This window comes from Ranitomeya variabilis, chromosome 2 (genome assembly GCF_051348905.1).
Source record: "Ranitomeya variabilis isolate aRanVar5 chromosome 2, aRanVar5.hap1, whole genome shotgun sequence".
In the NCBI taxonomy this organism is placed as follows: domain Eukaryota; kingdom Metazoa; phylum Chordata; class Amphibia; order Anura; family Dendrobatidae; genus Ranitomeya; species Ranitomeya variabilis.
The window spans coordinates 310,343,715-310,366,070 of record NC_135233.1 but is presented as its reverse complement, the minus strand read 5'-3'; the positions used below and the strand labels follow the sequence as shown (position 1 = coordinate 310,366,070).

Genomic DNA, 22,356 nt, shown 5'->3' with positions numbered 1-22,356 from the left:
GCTGATGCATAGGCCGGTGACCTGTTACTGCTGATGGGGGTATATGTGACAGGTCCAGATTGTGGTCAGTAGTCTCTTCTGTACCAATGGAGAATATGCAGCCTGTTCCTGTTCGTACCTTGCGCCTAAAAAGTGCATTGTCTGCACAGCAGTATACAACCGCACGCTGCTGCATGTCTCTGCTGCTCTACGGGCCGCCTTGTAATGGGGTCCATCAGGTGCCATCAGGGTTTTGTCACATTCTCTGTAGGAATGTCGCTGAATGCAATGCTCCTCTTTTATTCATCAGCCTCCTCTGCGGATGGAGCCTCTGACCACAGTGCGCACAGAATCTGAACTTTCTTACTTAAAAATAAGAAGGTGACTTAAGTATTCAGCAGCGGGCATATTCGTCCTCTTGAATTTTCAGTTTCTTTTTTGTGTTCCTTATGTTCTAGGCCAAAGGAGGTGGCTACGAGAGTGAAACGGCTTATCCCAATGCAGAGCTTATATTCCTGGAGATACACAACATCCATGTCATGAGGGAGTCCCTGCGGAAACTGAAGGAGATTGTATATCCCGCTATTGATGAGGCTCGCTGGTTGACCAATGTTGATGGGACCCATTGGCTTGAATACATAAGGGTGAGTGGGGGCAATGTCGGCGGTTTTGGGGATGCTCTAGCACTGCAGACAAACACCACTAGACTAGACTTCACATGGAGTTGGCCGCTGATGGCTTCTTGGTGATTGTGCTTAATATTTGCTGCTCTTTCAGATGCTCCTGGCAGGTTCTGTGAGGATTGCAGACAGGGTTGAGTCCAGCAAGACCTCCGTGGTGGTGCACTGCAGTGACGGCTGGGACCGGACGGCACAGCTCACCTCGCTGGCCATGCTGATGCTGGACAGCTACTACAGAACCATCAAAGGATTTCAGGTTCTGATTGAGAAGGAGTGGATCAGCTTTGGCCATAGGTTTGCAATGGTATGTGAATATATATACAGCATGATGCATGTAGCACAATGTCAAATTCTACAAAGAGCAGGGGGCTAATAATGGCAAAGCCCCCAAAATGTAGATGGCCATTAAAGACATAATATTGATAATATACCAAAAATCAAAATATTGAGATTAAGGAGTTACACTGCGGCAAATGCTTGGAACGTTTTGTAGATTATGCTGATGTTACATGGTGCTTTTTAACAAAACTAACTGGGCGACCATGAAGAAATAAGTCACTTGTTAAAACTTGTAAGAGCTGCTCTGTCCGGTGAAGTGGGTCTGTATGCCATAATGGATAATTCAGTGTTGCCATGTATGGGGTTGGGCAGGATAGCTTTGTTGAAGGAAATCTATCAGCATTTTTGCTATGTCAGCATGACGGTGGGGCTCAGACCCTGATTGCAGTGATGTATCACTTATTTTACTGGTTTCTATAGTTTTGATTAAAAACGGTTTTCTCTGCTGCAGATGTAGCAGTTCTCTGAATGCTGAGCCCTGTATAGCCCCGCCTACACCACTGATTGGCAGCTTTCTGCCTATGCAGAGTGTACAAAAAGCTGCCAATCAGTGGTGTGGGCGTGGTTGGACTACATGACCGCAGGTTTACTAGACCTCTAGTGATAATCTCCTTCTGATAAGTGATTTAAAAAAAATAAAATTCTGTAAGCCGCCTATATTTGGCAATAACTTTCTTTGCCTGCGGATATGTGGGGTTTCAGGTCTTGAGACCCCCACCAATTGCTCAGTAGACCCTGAAACGGGGGCTGCTAAAGATATACATGAGCAAGTTACTGATCCAATGGAAAACTGCATGTCTCCTGAGCGGCTCTCTGCTCCGGGGGTCTGTTGAGCGATTGGTGGAGGGCTAAGGACCTGGACCCCCACCGATCTGCAGGCACTTATGAAAAGAAACACAATGGAATTTTAGTTCTTGTGATTCCAAATGGTGTTGTGTGCACTCTGAACCTATAAATCACATGCTCCTTTTCAGAGAGTGGGCCATGGGGAGGACAATCACGCAGACGCTGACCGCTCCCCGATCTTTCTTCAGTTCATTGACTGTGTATGGCAGATGACAAATCAGGTAAGACGATCATTCTGATTGGCATTGTACAGGGCAGATAATGGCTGTACGTACACACAGCCATCTGACACATTGCTGAGATAAAGCCAGAGCTGGTATATAGCTTTATAAAAGGGCTGTAAGTAGAGATGAGAGAGCCAGAACTGTAAATGTCAGGGTGCACACCTGACGCCTAGAATCCGGACTTCTCCCAGAGGGCTGTTTGAGAGACACACTTTTGCAGTCTCCTTACCCACGACTATTTTAGAGCACCAAAGTTCGGGTCCCCATTGACTACTATGGGCTCAGCTACGGTTCTTGAACTGAACTGGACTAAAGTTCACTGGAACCTGAATATCAAGGAGTTCGCTCATCCCTGGCTGTAAGAGATTTCATTATTTTATATTTTTTTTAGCGACTAAGACTATTTATATATTCAGTCCTCTGCTGCTCAAGCATCGCCTCATTCATGTGACTGCTGCAGCCATCATTGGCCTTAGTGGTACATGCAAACATCACCACATAGGGCAGTGATTGGCCACGTGAATGATGGACATTATGGGACCCACATGAAGCGCTGCAGCAGATTTTATTTTAAATAGGTACCGTAATTAGATGTGGTTGTTGTTTTTTAATTATTATTATTATTGTTTTAAAGTGTAATATAACTACATTAGAAATTAGTGTCTGTTATTAATGGGTAAAGCTTGGTTTGCTTTTTTAAATCAAGCTGGACAGGGGGGTTTTTGTTGTGGTTTTTTTTTTTTCCTGAAAGCAGAAGAACCCCTTTTAATAGCGCTACGGAAAAAAAATACATATAATTTATGGCTTCAGTTGTGGGACTTAGGAGAACTCAGCCTAGCCTTGCTATGTCCTCCTATGAGGGAGTCGCTGCCAGACATCTCCTGGCCGAGGCTTATTTTCAAAAGGATCGGCCCTGGAAATTCAGCAAGCGGAATCTTCTCTTTCCTACATCATCTTTTGGGGGAGAGTAAGAAAGCCTTAACAGCTGATCTTTCCTTAGATCCCCCTATATTGTAATGCGGCCATATTCTAGTGGTGACTCCAGCCTAGTGTCTCCGAGGTGGGAATCATCTCTGTGGGTCCAGGTCTTGTACTTTGTGCATCATCACCGGACTTGTTGGGTATACAATATGTCTGGGTGTCCTGGTAATGTGGAGCATTTCGTGTGATCTTGGCGTTGATCAGAAGGGGAATATTGCAGTAACTTTCTTCACTCTTTTAGTTTCCCGCAGCCTTTGAATTCAATGAGCTTTTCCTCATCACGATTCTGGACCATCTCTACAGCTGCTTGTTCGGCACATTTTTGCACAATAGTGAGCAGCAGAGGATGAAGGAGGTAGGTATTTATTAGATGTAGACCTTTGTAAGTAGTAGACGTCATGGCTGACATAGTGATCACATTTCATCCCAGGCTTATTACTGTTGTTTGAAAACTATTGCTAAAAAGGTTCCAAATCGTTGTAGCGAGTTGATGCTGATCTTACACCTACAGCCACTTTGACAGCTCTTGTGCACCCATCTTATTCAAATGAATAAGCCAGGTGCCCCTCACCTTCCTACCGTGCAAGAGACTGCCCTCAGTGCCCCTCACCATCCACTATGCATGAGACTGCCCTCAGTGCCCCTCACCATCCACCATGCATGAGACTGCCCTCCGTGCCCCTCACCATCCACCATGCATGAGACTGCCCTCAGTGCCCCTCACCATCCACCATGCATGAGACTGCCTTCAGTGCCCCTCACCATCCACCATGCATGAGACTGCCCTCAGTGCCCCTCACCATACACCATGCATGAGACTGCCCTCCGTGCCCCTCACCATCCACCATACATGAGACTGCCCTCAGTGCCCCTGATCATCCCACCATGCATGAGACTGCTCTCAGTGCCCCTCACCATCCACTATGCATGATACTGCCCTCAGTGCCCCTCACCATCCACCATGCATGAGACTGCTCTCAGTGCCTCTCACCTTTCCACCATGCATTATTATTATTATTATTACTATTTATTTATATAGCACCATTAATTCCATGGTGCTGTACATGAGAAAGGGTTACATCAACATACAAATATCACTTACAGTAAACAAACTAACAATGACAGAGTGGTACAGAGGGGCGAAGACCCTGCCCTTGCGGGCTTACATTCTACAGGATGGTGGGGAAGGAGACAGTAGGTCGAGGGTTGCAGTAGCTCCGATGGTGTTGAGGTGGCCGTGTGGTCATTACAAGCTGTAAGCTTATTTGAAGAGGTGGGTTTTCAGGTTTCTTTTGAAGGATCCAAATGTGGTGGATAACCGGACGTGTTGGGGCACAGAATTCCAGAGGATGGGGGATATTCGGGAGAAGTCTTTGAGGCGATTGGGTGAGGAGCGAATAAGCGTGGAGGAGAGAAGGAGGTCTTGGGAGGACCAAAGGTTGCGTGAGGGAAGATATTGAGAGATTAGTTTGGAAATATACGGAGGAGAAAGATTATGGATGGCTTTGTAGGTCAGTGTTAGTAGTTTAAACTGGATACGCTGGGAAATTGGGAGCCAGTGAAGGGATTTGCAAAGAGGGGAAGCAGGAGTGTAGCGAGGAGAGAGATTAATTAGTCGGGCAGCAGAGTTAAGGACGGACTGGAGAGGTGCGAGTGTGTTAGAAGGTAGGCCACAGAGGAGGATGTTGCAGTAGTCGAGGCGGGAGATGATTAGGGCATGCACAAGCATTTTGGTAGAGTGAGGGTTGAGGAAAGGACAGATTCTGGAAATATTTTTGAGCTGGAGGCGACAGGAGGTGGCGAGAGCTTGGATGTGCGGTTTGAAGGGCAGGGCAGAGTCAAGGGTTACTCCGAGGCAGGAGATTTGGGGGACAGGGGAAAGTGTGAGTTCATTTATTTTGATAGATAGCTCAGGTAGGGAAGATATGTGAGATGGAGGAAAGATAATTAGTTCAGATTTGTCCACATTGAGCTTGAGGAAGCGAGAGGAGAAGAAGGATATGGCTGATAGAGACTCTGGAATTCTGGAGAGCAGAGAGGTGACATCTGGGTCAGAGAGGTAGATCTGAGTGTCATCGGCATATAGATGGTACTAGAAGCCATAGGACCTTATGAGTTGTTCCAGGCTGAGTGTATAGATCGAGAAGAGTAAGGGCCCAAGGACAGAGCCTTGAGGGACACCAAAAGAGAGGGGGTGAGATGACGAGGTAGTATGGGAGTAGGAAACGCTGAATGTGCGGTTGGTAAGGTATGAGGAGATCCAGGATAGGGCAAGGTCTTTGACACCAAAGGAGGAGAGGATCTGTAGTAGGAGGCAGTGGTCAACTCTGTTGAAGGCAGAGGACAGGTCTAGAAGGAGGAGTATAGAGAATTGTTTGTTAGCTTTGGCTGTAAGGAAGTCGTTAGTAATTTTGGTCAGGGCAGTCTCGGTGGAATGGTGGGAACAGAAGCCAGATTGTAGATTGTAGATTGTCGAAGCGAGAGTTAAGGTACCGTTACACTAAACGACTTACCAACGATCACGACCAGCGATACGACCTGGCCGTGATCGTTGGTAAGTCGTTGTGTGGTCGCTGGGGAGCTGTCACACAGACAGCTCTCTCCAGCGACCAACGATCAGGGGAACGACTTCGGCATTGTTGAAACTGTCTTCAACGATGTCGAAGTCCCCCTGCAGCACCCGGGTAAACCAGGGTAAACATCGGGTTACTAAGTGCAGGGCCGCGCTTAGTAACCCGATATTTACCCTGGTTACCATTGTAAAAGTTAAAAAAAATTAATAAATAAAAAACAGTACATATTCACATTCCGATGTCTGTCACGTCCCCCGCCGTCAGCTTCCTGCTAGGGAATCCCCACATGTACTTATGCTGGCTAACAGATGTAAATCGTCCAGCTGCGGCAAGAAAACCTAAATCTCCGAGCACTAAAAAATACTCAGAGGACCCCCGAGCATGCTCAAGAAATCTCGAGTAATGAGTATATTCGCTCATCACTAATACTTAACAAAAAAGTGTGAAACAACTGAAATTATGTCTTATATTCTAGGTTCTTCAAAGTAGCCACCTTTTGCTTTGATGACTGCTTTGCACACTCTTGGCATTCTCTTGATGAGCTTCAAGAGGTAGTCACCGGGAATGTTTTTCACTTCACAGGTGTGCCCTGTCAGGTTTAATAAGTGGGATTTCTTGCCTTATAAATGGGTTGGGACCATCAGTTGTGTTGTACAGAAGTCTGGTGAATATACAGCTGATAGTCCTACTGAATAGACTGTTAGCTGCTTTTTTCTTGCCATAATACAAATTCTAAGTAAAGAAAAACGAGTGGCCATCATTACTTTAAAAAATTAAGGTCAGTAAGTCCGAAAAATTGGGCAAACTTTGGAAGTGTCCCCAAGTGCAGTGGCAAAAACCATCAAGCGCTACAAAGAAACTGGCTCACATGAGGACCGCCCCAGGAAAGGAAGACCAAGAGTCACCTCTGCTTCTGAGGGTAAGTTTATCCGAGGCACCAGCCTCAGAAATCGCAGGTTAACAGCAGCTCAGATTAGAGACCAGGTCAATGCCACACAGAGTTCTAGCAGCAGACACATCTCTACAACAACTGTTAAAAGGAGACTTTGTGCAGCAGGCCTTCATGGTAAAATAGCTGCTAGGAAACCACTGCTAAGGACAGGCAACAAGCAGAAGAGACTTGTTTGGGCTAAAGAACACAAGGAATGGACATTAGACCAGTGGAAATCAGTGGTTTGGTCTGATGAGTCCAAATTTGAGATCTTTGGTTCCAACCACCGTGTCTTTGTGCGACGCAGAAAAGGTGAACGGATGGACTCTACATGCCTGGTTCCACCGTGAAGCATGGAGGAGGAGGTGTGATGGTGCTTAGCTGGTGACACTGTTGGGGATTTATTCAAAATTGAAGGCATACTGAACCAGCATGGCTACCACAGCATCGTACAGCAGCATGCTATTCCATCCGGTTTGCGTTTAGTTGGACCATCATTTATTTTTCAACAGGACAATGACCCCAAACACACCTCCAGGCTGTGTAAGGACTATTTGACCAAGAAGGAGAGATGGGGTGCTATGCCAGATGACCTGGCCTCCACAGTCACCAGACCTGAACCCAATCGAGATGGTTTGGGATGAGCTGGAACGCAGAGTGAAGGCAAAAGGGCCAACAAGTGCTAAGCATCTCTGGGAACTCCTTCAAGATTGTTGGAAGACCATTCCCGGTGACTACCTCTTGAAGCTCATCAAGAGAATGCCAAGAGTGTGCAAAGCGGTCCTCAAAGCAAAAGGTGGCTACTTTGAAGAACCTAGAATATAAGACATAATTTCAGTTGTTTAACAGTTTTTTGTTAAGTATATAATTCCACATGCGTTAATTCAAAGTTTTGATGCCTTCAGTGTGAATGTACAATTTTCATAGTATTGAAATTTATTACTGTATTGTTAACGTTGTTACCTATGACTGTTGTTTGAAACTGTTAAACTGTAAAGCGCTGCGGAATAAGTTGGCGCTATATAAATAAAGATTATTATTATTATTCATAGTCATGAAAATACAGAAAAATCTTTAAATGAGATGGTGTGTCCAAACTTTTGTTCTGTAATGTTTCATGAGACTGCCCTCAGTGCCCCTCACCTTCCCACCATACATGAGACTGCTCTCAGTGCCCCTCACCTTCCCACCATACATGAGACTGCTCTCAGTGCCCCTCACCTTCCCATCATACATGAGACTGCCCTCGTGCCCCCCACCTTCCCACCATACATGAGACTGCTCTCAGTGCCCCTCACCTTCCCACCATACATGAGACTGCTCTCAGTGCCCCTCACCTTCCCACCATACATGAGACTGCTCTCAGTGCCCCTCACCTTCCCACCATACATGAGACTGCTCTCAGTGCCCCTCACCTTCCCACCATACATGAGACTGCTCTCAGTGCCCCTCACCATTCACCATACATGAGACTGCTCTGTGCCCCTCACCTTCCCACCATACATGAGACTGCTCTCCGTGCCCCTCACCATTCACCATACATGAGACTGCTCTCAGTGCCCCTCACCATTCACCATACATGAGACTGCCCTCAGTGCCCCTCACCATTCACCATACATGAGACTGCTCTGTGCCCCTCACCTTCCCACCATACATGAGACTGCTCTCCGTGCCCCTCACCATTCACCATACATGAGACTGCCCTCAGTGCCCCTCACCATTCACCATACATGAGACTGCCCTCAGTGCCCCTCACCATTCACCATACATGAGACTGCCCTCGTGCCCCACACCTTCCCACCATACATGAGACTGCTCTCAGTGCCCCTCACCATCCCACCATACATGAGACTGCTCTGTGCCCCTCACCATCCCACCATACATGAGACTGCCCTCGTTCCCCTCACCTTCCCACCATACATGAGACTGCCCTCGTGCCCCACACCTTCCCACCATACATGAGACTGCCCTCGTGCCCCACACCTTCCCACCATACATGAGACTGCCCTCGTGCCCCACACCTTCCCACCATACATGAGACTGCCCTCGTGCCCCACACCTTCCCACCATACATGAGACTGCTCTCAGTGCCCCTCACCTTCCCACCATACATGAGACTGCTCTCAGTGCCCCTCACCTTCCCATCATACATGAGACTGCCCTCGTGCCCCCCACCTTCCCACCATACATGAGACTGCTCTCAGTGCCCCTCACCTTCCCACCATACATGAGACTGCTCTCAGTGCCCCTCACCTTCCCACCATACATGAGACTGCTCTCAGTGCCCCTCACCTTCCCACCATACATGAGACTGCTCTCAGTGCCCCTCACCTTCCCACCATACATGAGACTGCTCTCAGTGCCCCTCACCATTCACCATACATGAGACTGCTCTGTGCCCCTCACCTTCCCACCATACATGAGACTGCTCTCCGTGCCCCTCACCATTCACCATACATGAGACTGCTCTCAGTGCCCCTCACCATTCACCATACATGAGACTGCCCTCAGTGCCCCTCACCATTCACCATACATGAGACTGCTCTGTGCCCCTCACCTTCCCACCATACATGAGACTGCTCTCCGTGCCCCTCACCATTCACCATACATGAGACTGCCCTCAGTGCCCCTCACCATTCACCATACATGAGACTGCCCTCAGTGCCCCTCACCATTCACCATACATGAGACTGCCCTCGTGCCCCACACCTTCCCACCATACATGAGACTGCTCTCAGTGCCCCTCACCATCCCACCATACATGAGACTGCTCTGTGCCCCTCACCATCCCACCATACATGAGACTGCCCTCGTTCCCCTCACCTTCCCACCATACATGAGACTGCCCTCGTGCCCCACACCTTCCCACCATACATGAGACTGCCCTCGTGCCCCACACCTTCCCACCATACATGAGACTGCCCTCGTGCCCCACACCTTCCCACCATACATGAGACTGCCCTCGTGCCCCACACCTTCCCACCATACATGAGACTGCTCTGTGCCCCTCACCATCCCACCATACATGAGACTGCCCTCGTGCCCCTCACCTTCCCACCATACATGAGACTGCCCTCGTGCCCCACACCTTCCCACCATACATGAGACTGCTCTCAGTGCCCCTCACCATCCCACCATACATGAGACTGCCCTCGTGCCCCTAACCTTCCCACCATACATGAGACTGCCCTCGTGCCCCCCACCTTCCCACCATACATGAGACTGCCCTCGTGCCCCACACCTTCCCACCATAGATGAGACTGCCCTCGTGCCCCTCACCATCCCACCATACATGAGACTGCCCTCGTGCCCCTCACCTTCCCACCATACATGAGACTGCCCTCGTGCCCCACACCTTCCCACCATACATGAGACTGCCCTCGTGCCCCTCACCTTCCCACCATACATGAGACTGCCCTCGTGCCCCCCACCTTCCCACCATACATGAGACTGCCCTCGTGCCCCACACCTTCCCACCATACATGAGACTGCTCTCAGTGCCCCTCACCATCCCACCATACATGAGACTGCCCTCGTGCCCCTCACCTTCCCACCATACATGAGAATGCCCTCGTGCCTCTCACCATCCACCATACATGAGACTGCCCTTGTTCCCCTCACCTTCCCACCATACATGAGACTGCTCTCAGTGCCCCTCACCTTCCCATCATACATGAGACTGCCCTCAGTGCCCCTCACCTTCCCACCATACATGAGACTGCTCTCAGTGCCCCTCACCTTCCCACCATACATGAGACTGCTCTCAGTGCCCCTCACCTTCCCATCATACATGAGACTGCCCTCGTGCCCCCCACCTTCCCACCATACATGAGACTGCTCTCAGTGCCCCTCACCTTCCCACCATACATGAGACTGCTCTCAGTGCCCCTCACCTTCCCACCATACATGAGACTGCTCTCAGTGCCCCTCACCTTCCCACCATACATGAGACTGCTCTCAGTGCCCCTCACCTTCCCACCATACATGAGACTGCTCTCAGTGCCCCTCACCATTCACCATACATGAGACTGCTCTGTGCCCCTCACCTTCCCACCATACATGAGACTGCTCTCCGTGCCCCTCACCATTCACCATACATGAGACTGCTCTCAGTGCCCCTCACCATTCACCATACATGAGACTGCCCTCAGTGCCCCTCACCATTCACCATACATGAGACTGCTCTGTGCCCCTCACCTTCCCACCATACATGAGACTGCTCTCCGTGCCCCTCACCATTCACCATACATGAGACTGCCCTCAGTGCCCCTCACCATTCACCATACATGAGACTGCCCTCAGTGCCCCTCACCATTCACCATACATGAGACTGCCCTCGTGCCCCACACCTTCCCACCATACATGAGACTGCTCTCAGTGCCCCTCACCATCCCACCATACATGAGACTGCTCTGTGCCCCTCACCATCCCACCATACATGAGACTGCCCTCGTTCCCCTCACCTTCCCACCATACATGAGACTGCCCTCGTGCCCCACACCTTCCCACCATACATGAGACTGCCCTCGTGCCCCACACCTTCCCACCATACATGAGACTGCCCTCGTGCCCCACACCTTCCCACCATACATGAGACTGCCCTCGTGCCCCACACCTTCCCACCATACATGAGACTGCTCTGTGCCCCTCACCATCCCACCATACATGAGACTGCCCTCGTGCCCCTCACCTTCCCACCATACATGAGACTGCCCTCGTGCCCCACACCTTCCCACCATACATGAGACTGCTCTCAGTGCCCCTCACCATCCCACCATACATGAGACTGCCCTCGTGCCCCTAACCTTCCCACCATACATGAGACTGCCCTCGTGCCCCCCACCTTCCCACCATACATGAGACTGCCCTCGTGCCCCACACCTTCCCACCATAGATGAGACTGCCCTCGTGCCCCTCACCATCCCACCATACATGAGACTGCCCTCGTGCCCCTCACCTTCCCACCATACATGAGACTGCCCTCGTGCCCCACACCTTCCCACCATACATGAGACTGCCCTCGTGCCCCTCACCTTCCCACCATACATGAGACTGCCCTCGTGCCCCCCACCTTCCCACCATACATGAGACTGCCCTCGTGCCCCACACCTTCCCACCATACATGAGACTGCTCTCAGTGCCCCTCACCATCCCACCATACATGAGACTGCCCTCGTGCCCCTCACCTTCCCACCATACATGAGAATGCCCTCGTGCCTCTCACCATCCACCATACATGAGACTGCCCTTGTTCCCCTCACCTTCCCACCATACATGAGACTGCCCTTGTTCCCCTCACCTTCCCACCATACATGAGAATGCCCTCGTGCCTCTCACCTTCCCACCATACATGAGACTGCCCTCGTGCCTCTCACCTTCCCACCATACATGAGACTGCCCTTGTGCCCCTCACCATCCCACCATACATGAGACTGCCCTCATGCCTCTCACTTTCCCACCATACATGAGACTGCCCTCGTGCCCCACACCTTCCCACCATACATGAGACTGCCCTCGTGCCCCTCACCATCCACCATACATGAGACTGCCCTTGTGCCCCTCACCTTCCCACCACACATGAGACTGCCCTCTTGCCCCTCACCATCCCACCATACATGAGACTGCCCTTGTTCCCCTCACCTTCCCACCATACATGAGACTGCCCTTGTTCCCCTCACCTTCCCACCATACATGAGACTGCCCTTGTGCCCCTCACCATCCCACCATACATGAGACTGCCCTCGTGCCTCTCACCATCCACCATACATGAGACTGCCCTTGTGCCCCTCACCTTCCCACCACACATGAGACTGCCCTCTTGCCCCTCACCATCCACCATACATGAGACTGCCCTTGTGCCCCTCACCTTCCCACCATACATGAGACTGCCCTTGTGCCCCTCACCTTCCCACCATACATGAGACTGCCCTTGTTCCCCTCACCTTCCCACCATACATGAGACTGCCCTTGTGCCCCTCACCATCCCACCATACATGAGACTGCCCTCGTGCCTCTCACCATCCCACCATACATGAGACTGCCCTTGTGCCCCTCACCTTCCCACCACACATGAGACTGCCCTCTTGCCCCTCACCATCCACCATACATGAGACTGCCCTTGTGCCCCTCACCTTCCCACCATACATGAGACTGCCCTTGTGCCCCTCACCTTCCCACCATACATGAGACTGCCCTTGTGCCCCTTGCTTCCCACAGTGAGACCCTACGTAACTTTTAGGTGATTACGTGGAAAAACTCTTATATGCAGAATTTTTTCCCAAGTACTGGTCTGTGTACACAATCTGCTGATCAAACAAGCTGACATAAATGGTGCTACATGCTCATTTGTCGGCAGCACATTGTCAGGTGGAAATTGTGACAGTAATAAAACTTAACGAGTGACCGATCACCCTAACGATCACTGGCGTACTGTGCCAATGATTGCTCTGGTCTACTTGCAATAAGATCAATTGGCGCAGAATATCTGCTGCTTTAAAGGCCGCTCAGCCAGCGAGGATGTAATGTCTGGCCATAAGGTCTTTATCGGTAAGGGAAGTGTTTAAAGGGCCAAAACTGTTTGCAGTGATAAAACTAAACCTGTCGAGTAGATGTTCACTTCATTAATTTTCTATTGCAGAGCACAGTGTTAACCACTAGGGGGCACAGTAGCCTTTGTTTCTGATTTTTCATTCTGGGCACGGTCATTATTATTCCTCATATCTTTCCTGCTCATTATATTTCCAGAATATCAGACAGGGCACTGCCTACTTGCAGCTTCACCGAGATACAATCCTTCTGTTGCGTACATAAGCAATGCTTTTTTTTTTTTTTTATATGAAAACCTGATCTTATTTTTCTGGGCATATGATCCCATTCATTGTATTGCTGGCCTTGCAATCTTTATGCCCTATATTGTGAACATGTGCAGTAGCGGCGTGTGATTGTTCCTTGTGTTTTCTCTTCTAGGAGGTGCAGACAAAGACCATATCGTTATGGTCTTATATTAATAGCCATGTGGATGAGTTCACCAACCCTTTCTATGTGAATTATGAGCACCATGTGCTGTATCCGGTTGCCAGTCTGAGCCACCTGGAACTGTGGGTGAATTATTACATTAGGTGGAATCCAAGGACCAGACCTCAGGTTCGTATCACTGTACTGTTCGCAAACCTCAACCCCAATCTGACGTCATTCTTTATAGAGTAAATGCCAATTTTTCGGCTGCTCAAGGCCTCCATACAATTTAGGTTTTTCTTTTGTAGAATATACTAGTTACATAGGACTGGTTTGGAAATTGGAGTACAGTAGCTCTGACTCTGTAATAGATGGGCCCTGCACTCTGTGTTGGGGTATGATCATCCAAAAATTGCGAATTTAACCTTGTAAACCAGTTCCACATGTAGTTCTGAGGATGTGGTTGTGCTGGCCCATACTCGCAGAGGCATGGTATTGTGTCCTCCCTGTAGTATGGGACGGCACACACCACATGCCTTCTAAACTCGCACTTCCCTTGCTCTCTTCAGCCCCCCGTATATATTAGACTAACATCAGCCAAACCCACTGATTACTGACAGGTTTCAGCACGTATTCTCATATGTATGGGGGCCCACAACACATGTCAGGGAGTTAAGGGTCCAGAACACCCGATTTTCATATGGTCGATCATTTTGTTCTCTAAGAGATAAACCTAGTCCAGGAGATGTCTAATAGAGAGCGTGAGATCCTTGGCTGAGCGAGGGCTCCTATAGATGCAGAGACTGTCATCTCAGGTGTAGGGGAGGCTTACGTCTCTAGAGGGATCATGTTTCACATGCTGGGCAGCAGATCACACAACATTATAGCAGAGCAAATGAGTAATTCCAGCAGAGCCTTACAGATTTTAATATTCAAACCAAACAGCGAAAAAAAGTGTTAATTCTCAGGTGCTGCCACAGAGTGAAGACCAGGGTGAAAGTTCTCTGGACCTTTATTTATTTATTCATGCATTCAACACCTTTCGAAGTTGGGTTGACTTTTATAAGTAAGGTATTGTCACGGGGGTACTGGGTAGACTACAGCTGATTACCCGGGCCCCTGCGATATCCCTCAGACTAGGGGAAACCCTGTCTGTCCCTCTCCCAGAATCTACACTGATGGTGTGCTTGTCTGGGCCGCCAGGCCTGACCCTGACTCCTGTTTCAGTCCTATGCTGAAACCTCCACCCGCCACCCAGTGATAAGACCACACACCAACCCCTACAGAAAGCACAGACAGGGAAAACTAAAAACGCACCACACCGCAGACACACAGGAAAACACTATAATGTGCACAGGGCAAAACAATACAAATATAGGAAGGAGAAATATGACAAAGGATAATACACCACCAGATACGATATTTCTTCTCCTAGACCACCACTCCAGACCGAGATCACCAGGCACAAGACACAAGCTATAATCGGCGACGCCCAAAGTCCAGAATGACTATTTAAAGGCCATGGGCGTGACCCGGCCTCCAACCCGATTACCAGGTAGATTAACCCCGGACAACCTGGATAAAGTCTAGCCGACGCCACTGAGCGTATAGTGGACGAATGTGGAATTACCGCTGTCTGTCGGACGCCCTAGTGTGAATAGCGTCCGACATGACAGGTATACCTGATGAGCCACCCCGACTTGGCAAGATAAAAAAAATATTAAATCACTACAGATGAGCTATAGTGCCATCATCTGGAGGTCATTGAGACACATAAAGATACCTTATTTTTGAAAACGCCTGAAGTCAACATTTTTTCCAAGCTTGTAAAATAAATTTGACAGTTTTGGGGGCAAAAAAATCAATTTTCCAATTGGGCTTCATTAAACAAAAATATGGCACCATTTATTTTTACAGGCACTTTGTTTCCCTGCACATTGCTGGCTGCTGAATAAGTTAGGCTACTTTCACACTAGCGTTAACTGCAATACGTCGCAAATGCGTCGTTTTGCCGAAAATACGCATCCAGCAAAAGTTCTTGCTGGATACGTTTTTTCGTCATAGACTAACATTAGCGACGCATTTGCGACGCATTGCCAAACGTCGCGTCCGTTTTGCGACGCTTGGGCGTGTGGTAGCGGACCGTCGGGAGAAAAAAACGTTACATGTAACGTTTTTTGCTCCCGACGGTCCGCTTTTTCCGACCGCGCATGCGCGGCCGGAACTCCGCCCCCACCTCCCCGCACTTCCCCGCACCTCACAATGGGGCAGCGGATGCGTGGGAAAAATGCATCCACTGCCTCCGTTGTGCGGCGGAGACCACGCTAGCGTCGGGAACGTCGGCCCGACGCACAGCGACGGGTTGTTCCCGACGCTAGTGTGAAAGTAGCCTTAACTGTTAATCCATTTGTAACTTTTTTTTTTTTTTTTTTTTTTTTCTGCCTTTTTCATGGGTCTCCTCTCAGCTGGTTTATGACCACAAATTTCTGCTCAACTTTGATGTGATCGTAAATCGACACTTAAGTTCAGAATGAAATCTAGGGTGAGAATGAACAGACTGACAGATTCTTAGATCACTCATTCAGCAGCCAGCAATAAAAGGCTTTCAGGATTTTTCCTCTAATTCTAATGATATCTAATTTCAAAATGATTTTAAGCCCAAAGTACATACATTTAAGAGAAAAAAAGCCCCCTAAAGTGTCCACACCCTGTAAAGCCAGCTTGTGTATTTTTTCTTTCTGGGTTATTTGTCACAGAATAGTTTTTATCTCTGAAATCAAAGAATACGCTCCCTTCTGGCTATGTTGTGGTCATCATTTAGACCCGCAAATGTTGACCTTTGGGATAGTCGTTGGCAGAGTAATTTTCAGGGCGTATAATGGTCTGCTAATGATAATGTGGCATTTAAACGCGATAACTTTGGATTAGCTATGGAACGTGGGAACACAGGTTGATGAAATTTGGCTTTTGTAAATATTTCATCAGTATACAGCCCTTTCCATTTTGTAAGGGCAGCATGGTGGATCAGTGGTTAGCACTGGAGGTTTGCAGTGCTGGGTGGGGTTCAGGGTTGAAATCCCACCAAGGACAACAATTGCAAGGAGTTTGTATGTTCTCATTCTCTGCTAAGGTGAGGAGCCAAGGCCCATCCAAAAGGGCAGGGAATGATCAAATCACATTATGCATCAGCTGGTGTAAGAATCACTGTGACCGTCTTAGGTGAAAGACAAGGGGCCCAGGAACCTGGCCCAAATCAAAAAGGAGGTCGCCGGTTACTATGTGTTACCTAGATAATGTTATACCATGTACAACTGGAGAGTTGCCTTAAAGGCCATAACATGGGAGGGGGGTGAGATTGCACAAATCAGTAGTGCAAGCGAATATACACTTCTCAAAAAAATAAAGGGAACACTTAAACAACAGAATGTAACTCCAAGTAAATCAAACTTCTGTAAAATCAAACTTTCCACTTAGGAAGTAACACTGTTTGACAATCGATTTCACATGCAGTTGTGCACATGGAATAGACAACAGATGGAAATTATTGGCAAGTATCAAGACACAATAAAGGAGTGGTTCTGCAGGTGGGGACCACAGACCACATGTCAGTACCAATGCTTTCTGGCTGATGTTTTCGTCACTTTTGAATGTTGGTTCTGCTTTCATACTTGTGGTAGCATGAGACGGACTCTACAACCCACACAAGTGGTTCAGGTAGTGCAGCTCATCCAGGGTGGCACATCAATGCGAGCTGTGGCAATAAGGTTTGCTGTGTCTATCAGCGTAGTGTCCAGAGGCTGGAGGCGCTACCAGGAGACGTGGAGGGGGCCGTAGGAGGGCAAGAACCCAGCAGCAGGCCCGCTACCTCAGCCTTTGTGCAAGGAGGAACAGGAGGAGCACTGCCAGAGCCCTGCAAGATGACCTCCAGCAAGCCACAAATGTGCATGTGTCTGCACAAACGGTTAGAAACCGACTGCATGAGGATGGTCTGAGTGCCCGACGTCCACAGATGGGGGTTGTGCTCACAGCCCAACACTGTGCAGGACACTTGGCATTTGCCACAGAACACCAGGATTGGCAAATTCACCACGGGCCCCCTGTGCTCTTCACAGATGAAAGCAGGTTCACACTGAGCACATGTGACAGACGTGACAGAGTCTGGAGACGCCGTGGAGAGCGATTGCTGCCTCCAACATCTTTCAGCATGACCGGTTTGGCAGTAGGTCAGTAATGGTGTGGGGTGGCATTTCTTTGGAGGGCCACACCGCCCTCCATGTGCTCACCAGAGGTAGCCCAACTGCCATTAGGTACCGAGATGAGATCCTCAGACCCCTTGTGAGACCATATGTTGGTGCGGTTGGCTCTGGGTTCCTCCTAATGCAGGAAAATGCCAGACCTCATGTGGCTGGAGTGTGTCAGCAGTTCCTGCAAGATGAAGGCATTGAAGCTATGGACTGGCCCGCCCATTCCCCAGACCTCAATGATTGAACACATCTGGGACATTATGCCTCGCACCATCCACCAACGTCACGTTGCACCACAGACTGTCAAGGAGTTGGCGGATGCTTTATTCCAGGTCTGGGAGGAGATCCCTCAGGAGACCATCCGCCGCCTCATCAGGAGCATGCCCAGGCATTGTAGGGAGATCATACAGGCACGTGGAGGCCACACACACTACTGAGCATCATTTCCTTGTCTTGAGGCATTTCCACTGAAGTTGGATCAGCCTGTAACTTCATTTTCCACTTTGATTTTGCGCATCATTCCAGCTCCAGACCTCCGTGGGATATTAGTTGTGATTTACGTTGATAATTTTTTAGGTTTTATTGTTCTCAACACATTCCACTATGTAATGAATAAAGTTTTACAACTGGAATATTTCATTCAGTGATATCTAGGATGTGGGACTTTAGTGTTCCCTTTATTTTTTTGAGCAGTGTATAAAACACTTAAGATATCTCATCAGAGAAATCTGCTTTTTCTCTCTACTTATGGTCCCTTTTTTCCCCCTCCCCTCATCTGCTGAATTCACCAACCACTGAAAAAAGCAGCTCATATCCGTCATACAGAAAGCAAGACTGTCACGACAAGGAGATGACATGGCTTATTAACCTATATGGAAAAGGTCAGGGAAGAGAAGTGAGGAGCACTCAGCACAGTGAGAGACCAGATAGCCAGACAAAGATTGTTGCAACTTTCAGCAAATGTATTTCACTTCAGTGCTGGATTCACAGCCACACAGCTCAATACTGCTGTATAATGTTGTCCATGTTGCTGCTGCTGCTTTTGTCTGTGCTACAGAGAAATATAATCAGAAATACATCTCTTTGGATACTGTGTATAGGAGACAACATAGCTGCTAGTCTCCACCTGTTAGGTGAGAAACAACTGAAAACTAGAGGCAGAATCTGCAGAAGGGAAAACTGAAGGATACGAGTCATACAATGGCCCGAAATGGTGTTATACCTCATTTATGCACTAGGTATTGGAAAAAGATTTTCAGTACCCATTTCCAATCTCCTGGTCCAGTCCTCTATTCCAGCTGGACTTCACTGGGCCGGCATCTCCTGGTGCCCCTGTCACTTTTACGGCCTGCGACATACTATGCCTGCTGCAATAGAGCCACGGACCACAGGTCAGAGCTCGGTACAGCAAAGCTTTTTGCTCATTTCTATTACAGAAATCGGAATCGGGGTCTCTACCCCTACATCATGATGCTTTCAGTTTACATAGTAAAAACCTGCTGACAGATTCCCTTTAAACTAAAAGTGTGGCTCTTCTCACCGCAGGGCCCCTTACAATGACCTGCGCTCACTTGGATACCTATATTGGAGCCAGGAGACTCCCTTTAACTGACCATAGACTGTCTTCTGTTAGAAACCTAAGCAGATTACGGCCTCATTTCCCCAGATGAAAATTGATTTTAACTCCCAATTGTAAAGTGGGGAAGCATTAGGCGGCAGCACTATATGACAAGTGTAATGTTCTGATTAAGCTGCATACTGTGGCTCATTACAGTTTGCGCTACTGTTTAGGCAGCCGTTACCGAATAGTATATAGACCTGATAGCGCTTAGCATGGCGGATCCGTAGATCTCTGCAGTGCATTGCTAATTGTCTGCCATTCCTGCTTCCCTAATAGCTACATGCCGCCTTTCACTGCCAGTACGTTTAATGGTCAGGGCTGTCTTACAGAAAACCAGGCACAGGGCTTTTTAGTTTTATGATGAAGAGAAACTCAGGAGAAAACGAAACCGCAGGGGAAAAAAAAAGTCTTGAAGGAAATGTGTTTTTGCAGATAAATGGGAATAAATGGTGGTCTGATTTGCCGGAGATCACACCGTGGTATTAAAACACATTTGCTTTTCTAGCCAGACGCCCTGTTGTAGCAGAAGATAAAAATAAAAAAACAGACTCATTCAGCAAGAACAAATAGATTCATCTTTTACCAGTTCTGAAGGTAATGTGTGTCCTTGAGTGAGTGGCGCTCCGTGCATTATCCAGCCAGACACTTTGTAAATAGGAGTAGCCTTTGTGCAGGAGACCTTGTGGAGCCCATCTCTTACCCCCATCCCCCACACACAGAGCCCATCTCTTACCCCCATCCCCCACACGCTGAGCTCATCTCTTACCCCCATCCCCCACACGCAGAGCCCATCTCTTACCCCCATCCCCCACACGCAGAGCCCATCTCTTACCTCCATCCCCCACACGCTGAGCTCATCTTACCCCCATCCCCCACACGCTGAGCTCATCTCTTACCCCCATCCCCCAGACGCAGAGCCCATCTCTTACCCCCATCCTCCACACGCAGAGCCCATCTCTTACCCCCATCCCTCAGATGCAGAGCCCATCTCTTACCCCCATCCCCCAGATGCAGAGCCCATCTCTTACCCCCATCCCCCAGATGCAGAGCCCATCTCTTACCCCCATCCCCCACACACAGAGCCCATCTCTTACCCCCATCCCCCAGATGCAGAGCCCATCTCTTACCCCCATCCCCCAGATGCAGAGCCCATCTCTTACCCCCATCCCCCACACGCAGAGCCCATCTCTTACCCCCATCCCCCAGATGCAGAGCCCATCTCTTACCCCCATCCCCCAGATGCAGAGCCCATCTCTTACCCCCATCCCCCACACGCAGAGCCCATCTCTTACCCCCATCCCCCAGATGTAGAGCCCATCTCTTACCCCCATCCCCCAGATGCAGAGCCCATCTCTTACCCCCATCCCCCACACGCAGAGCCCATCTCTTACCCCCATCCCTCAGATGCAGAGCCCATCTCTTACCCCCATCCCCCAGATGCAGAGCCCATCTCTTACCCCCATCCCCCAGATGCAGAGCCCATCTCTTACCCCCATCCCCCACACGCAGAGCCCATCTCTTACCCCCATCCCCCACACGCAGAGCCCATCTCTTACCCCCATCCCCCAGATGCAGAGCCCATCTCTTACCCCCATCCCCCAGATGCAGAGCCCATCTCTTACCCCCATCCTCCACAGGCAGAGCCCATCTCTTACCCCCATCCCCCACACGCAGAGCTCATCTCTTACCCCCATCCTCCACAGGCAGAGCCCATCTCTTACCCCCATCCCCCACATGCAGAGCTCATCTCTTACCCCCATCCTCCACACGCAGAGCCCATCTCTATCCGCCATCCTCCACACGCAGAGCCCATCTCTTACCCCCATCCCCCACACGCAGAGCCCATCTCTTACCCCCATCCCCCACACGCAGAGCTCATCTCTTACCCCCATCCTCCACAGGCAGAGCCCATCTCTATCCGCCATCCTCCACACGCAGAGCCCATCTCTTACCCCCATCCTCCACAGGCAGAGCCCATCTCTTACCCCCATCCCCCACACGCAGAGCCCATCTCTTACCCCCATCCCCCAAGCATGCTTGAAAAAGACCTTTCACGGTTGAAACGTTGCATTTGGCACAATAAAGGATTTTTTACTTCACCTGGATTGGATGCTGTCCTTCACTTTGCTATGGTATGTACTCTTCCACTTGGGTCCAGTGGAATTAGGACGGGCATCCGCATGCCAGTTGTGCTGTCAGCTACTCTCTAATGTATGGACTTCAATATAGGCAAGCCTTCACATAACATATAGGCCCCATTACCAATACATAGGGGTTTGCAGCAGTGGGGTATTAGCATCATATTACAAAGGGTTAACAATCATGGGGGCATGAGATTACCGAACAGTGGAAAGATTAAGAATGTGATATTCTGTAAAGACGTGTGCTGTAAAGAACGTCTGAGAAATAGAAACGTGGATCAGAAAGTAAGGATAATAGATGAGTGGAAGAGCCATAGGGGTGTTAGTGGCCCCCGGGAAGCAACTACCCTTGTTTGTGGCATCATGGAGCGGTTGCCTTGTGCAGTGTGTGCTATTACACATTACCTTACACCTTACCCATGAAGTGATTAAGACTGGAACCATGACACGTTGACTCGATGGATAAAACTGGCCACGGCCTTTATTCAAGTTCTTAATCGTAGAGAAACCTATTCCAAACATTTTACACCAATAAGCACAACTTTGGGTTAGCAGGCTTGAGCTTTTGCCAATATTCCTGTCCATTCAGTTACCTAAATGACTAACCCTAATGCTGAGACAAGGGAGGGAGAGCGGGGCAACCGTTTCTGATAGATGCTGAAGGTCAGACCCTCAAGTCACCATCTTTTGTCCCCCAGTGGAGCCCTTGTTTACTAAACTACGTTACCAAATACAGGCCGCTGCCTGGAGAGAAACTTAACCTTCCCCTAAGACAGCCGGTTGACTGGTTCCTCCTTTTCCCAACCACAGACCAGGTATACCTTGGACGTGCAGGGCAAAAAC

General features: G+C 49.2%; 1 protein-coding gene across 5 annotated transcripts in view; it reads left to right on the top strand.

The window, feature by feature from the left end:
* Positions 1–22,356, top strand: part of MTMR1 (myotubularin related protein 1) — an 81,690-nt gene that overhangs the window by 53,808 nt on the left and 5,526 nt on the right. For all 5 annotated transcript variants that reach the window (XM_077285227.1, XM_077285226.1, XM_077285228.1 and 2 more), the window contains 5 exons: positions 438–623; positions 757–963; positions 1,973–2,065; positions 3,291–3,404; positions 13,520–13,696. In XM_077285227.1, the coding sequence (XP_077141342.1) occupies positions 438–623; positions 757–963; positions 1,973–2,065; positions 3,291–3,404; positions 13,520–13,696 (777 nt within the window). The remainder of the gene's footprint in view (positions 1–437; positions 624–756; positions 964–1,972; positions 2,066–3,290; positions 3,405–13,519; positions 13,697–22,356) is intronic.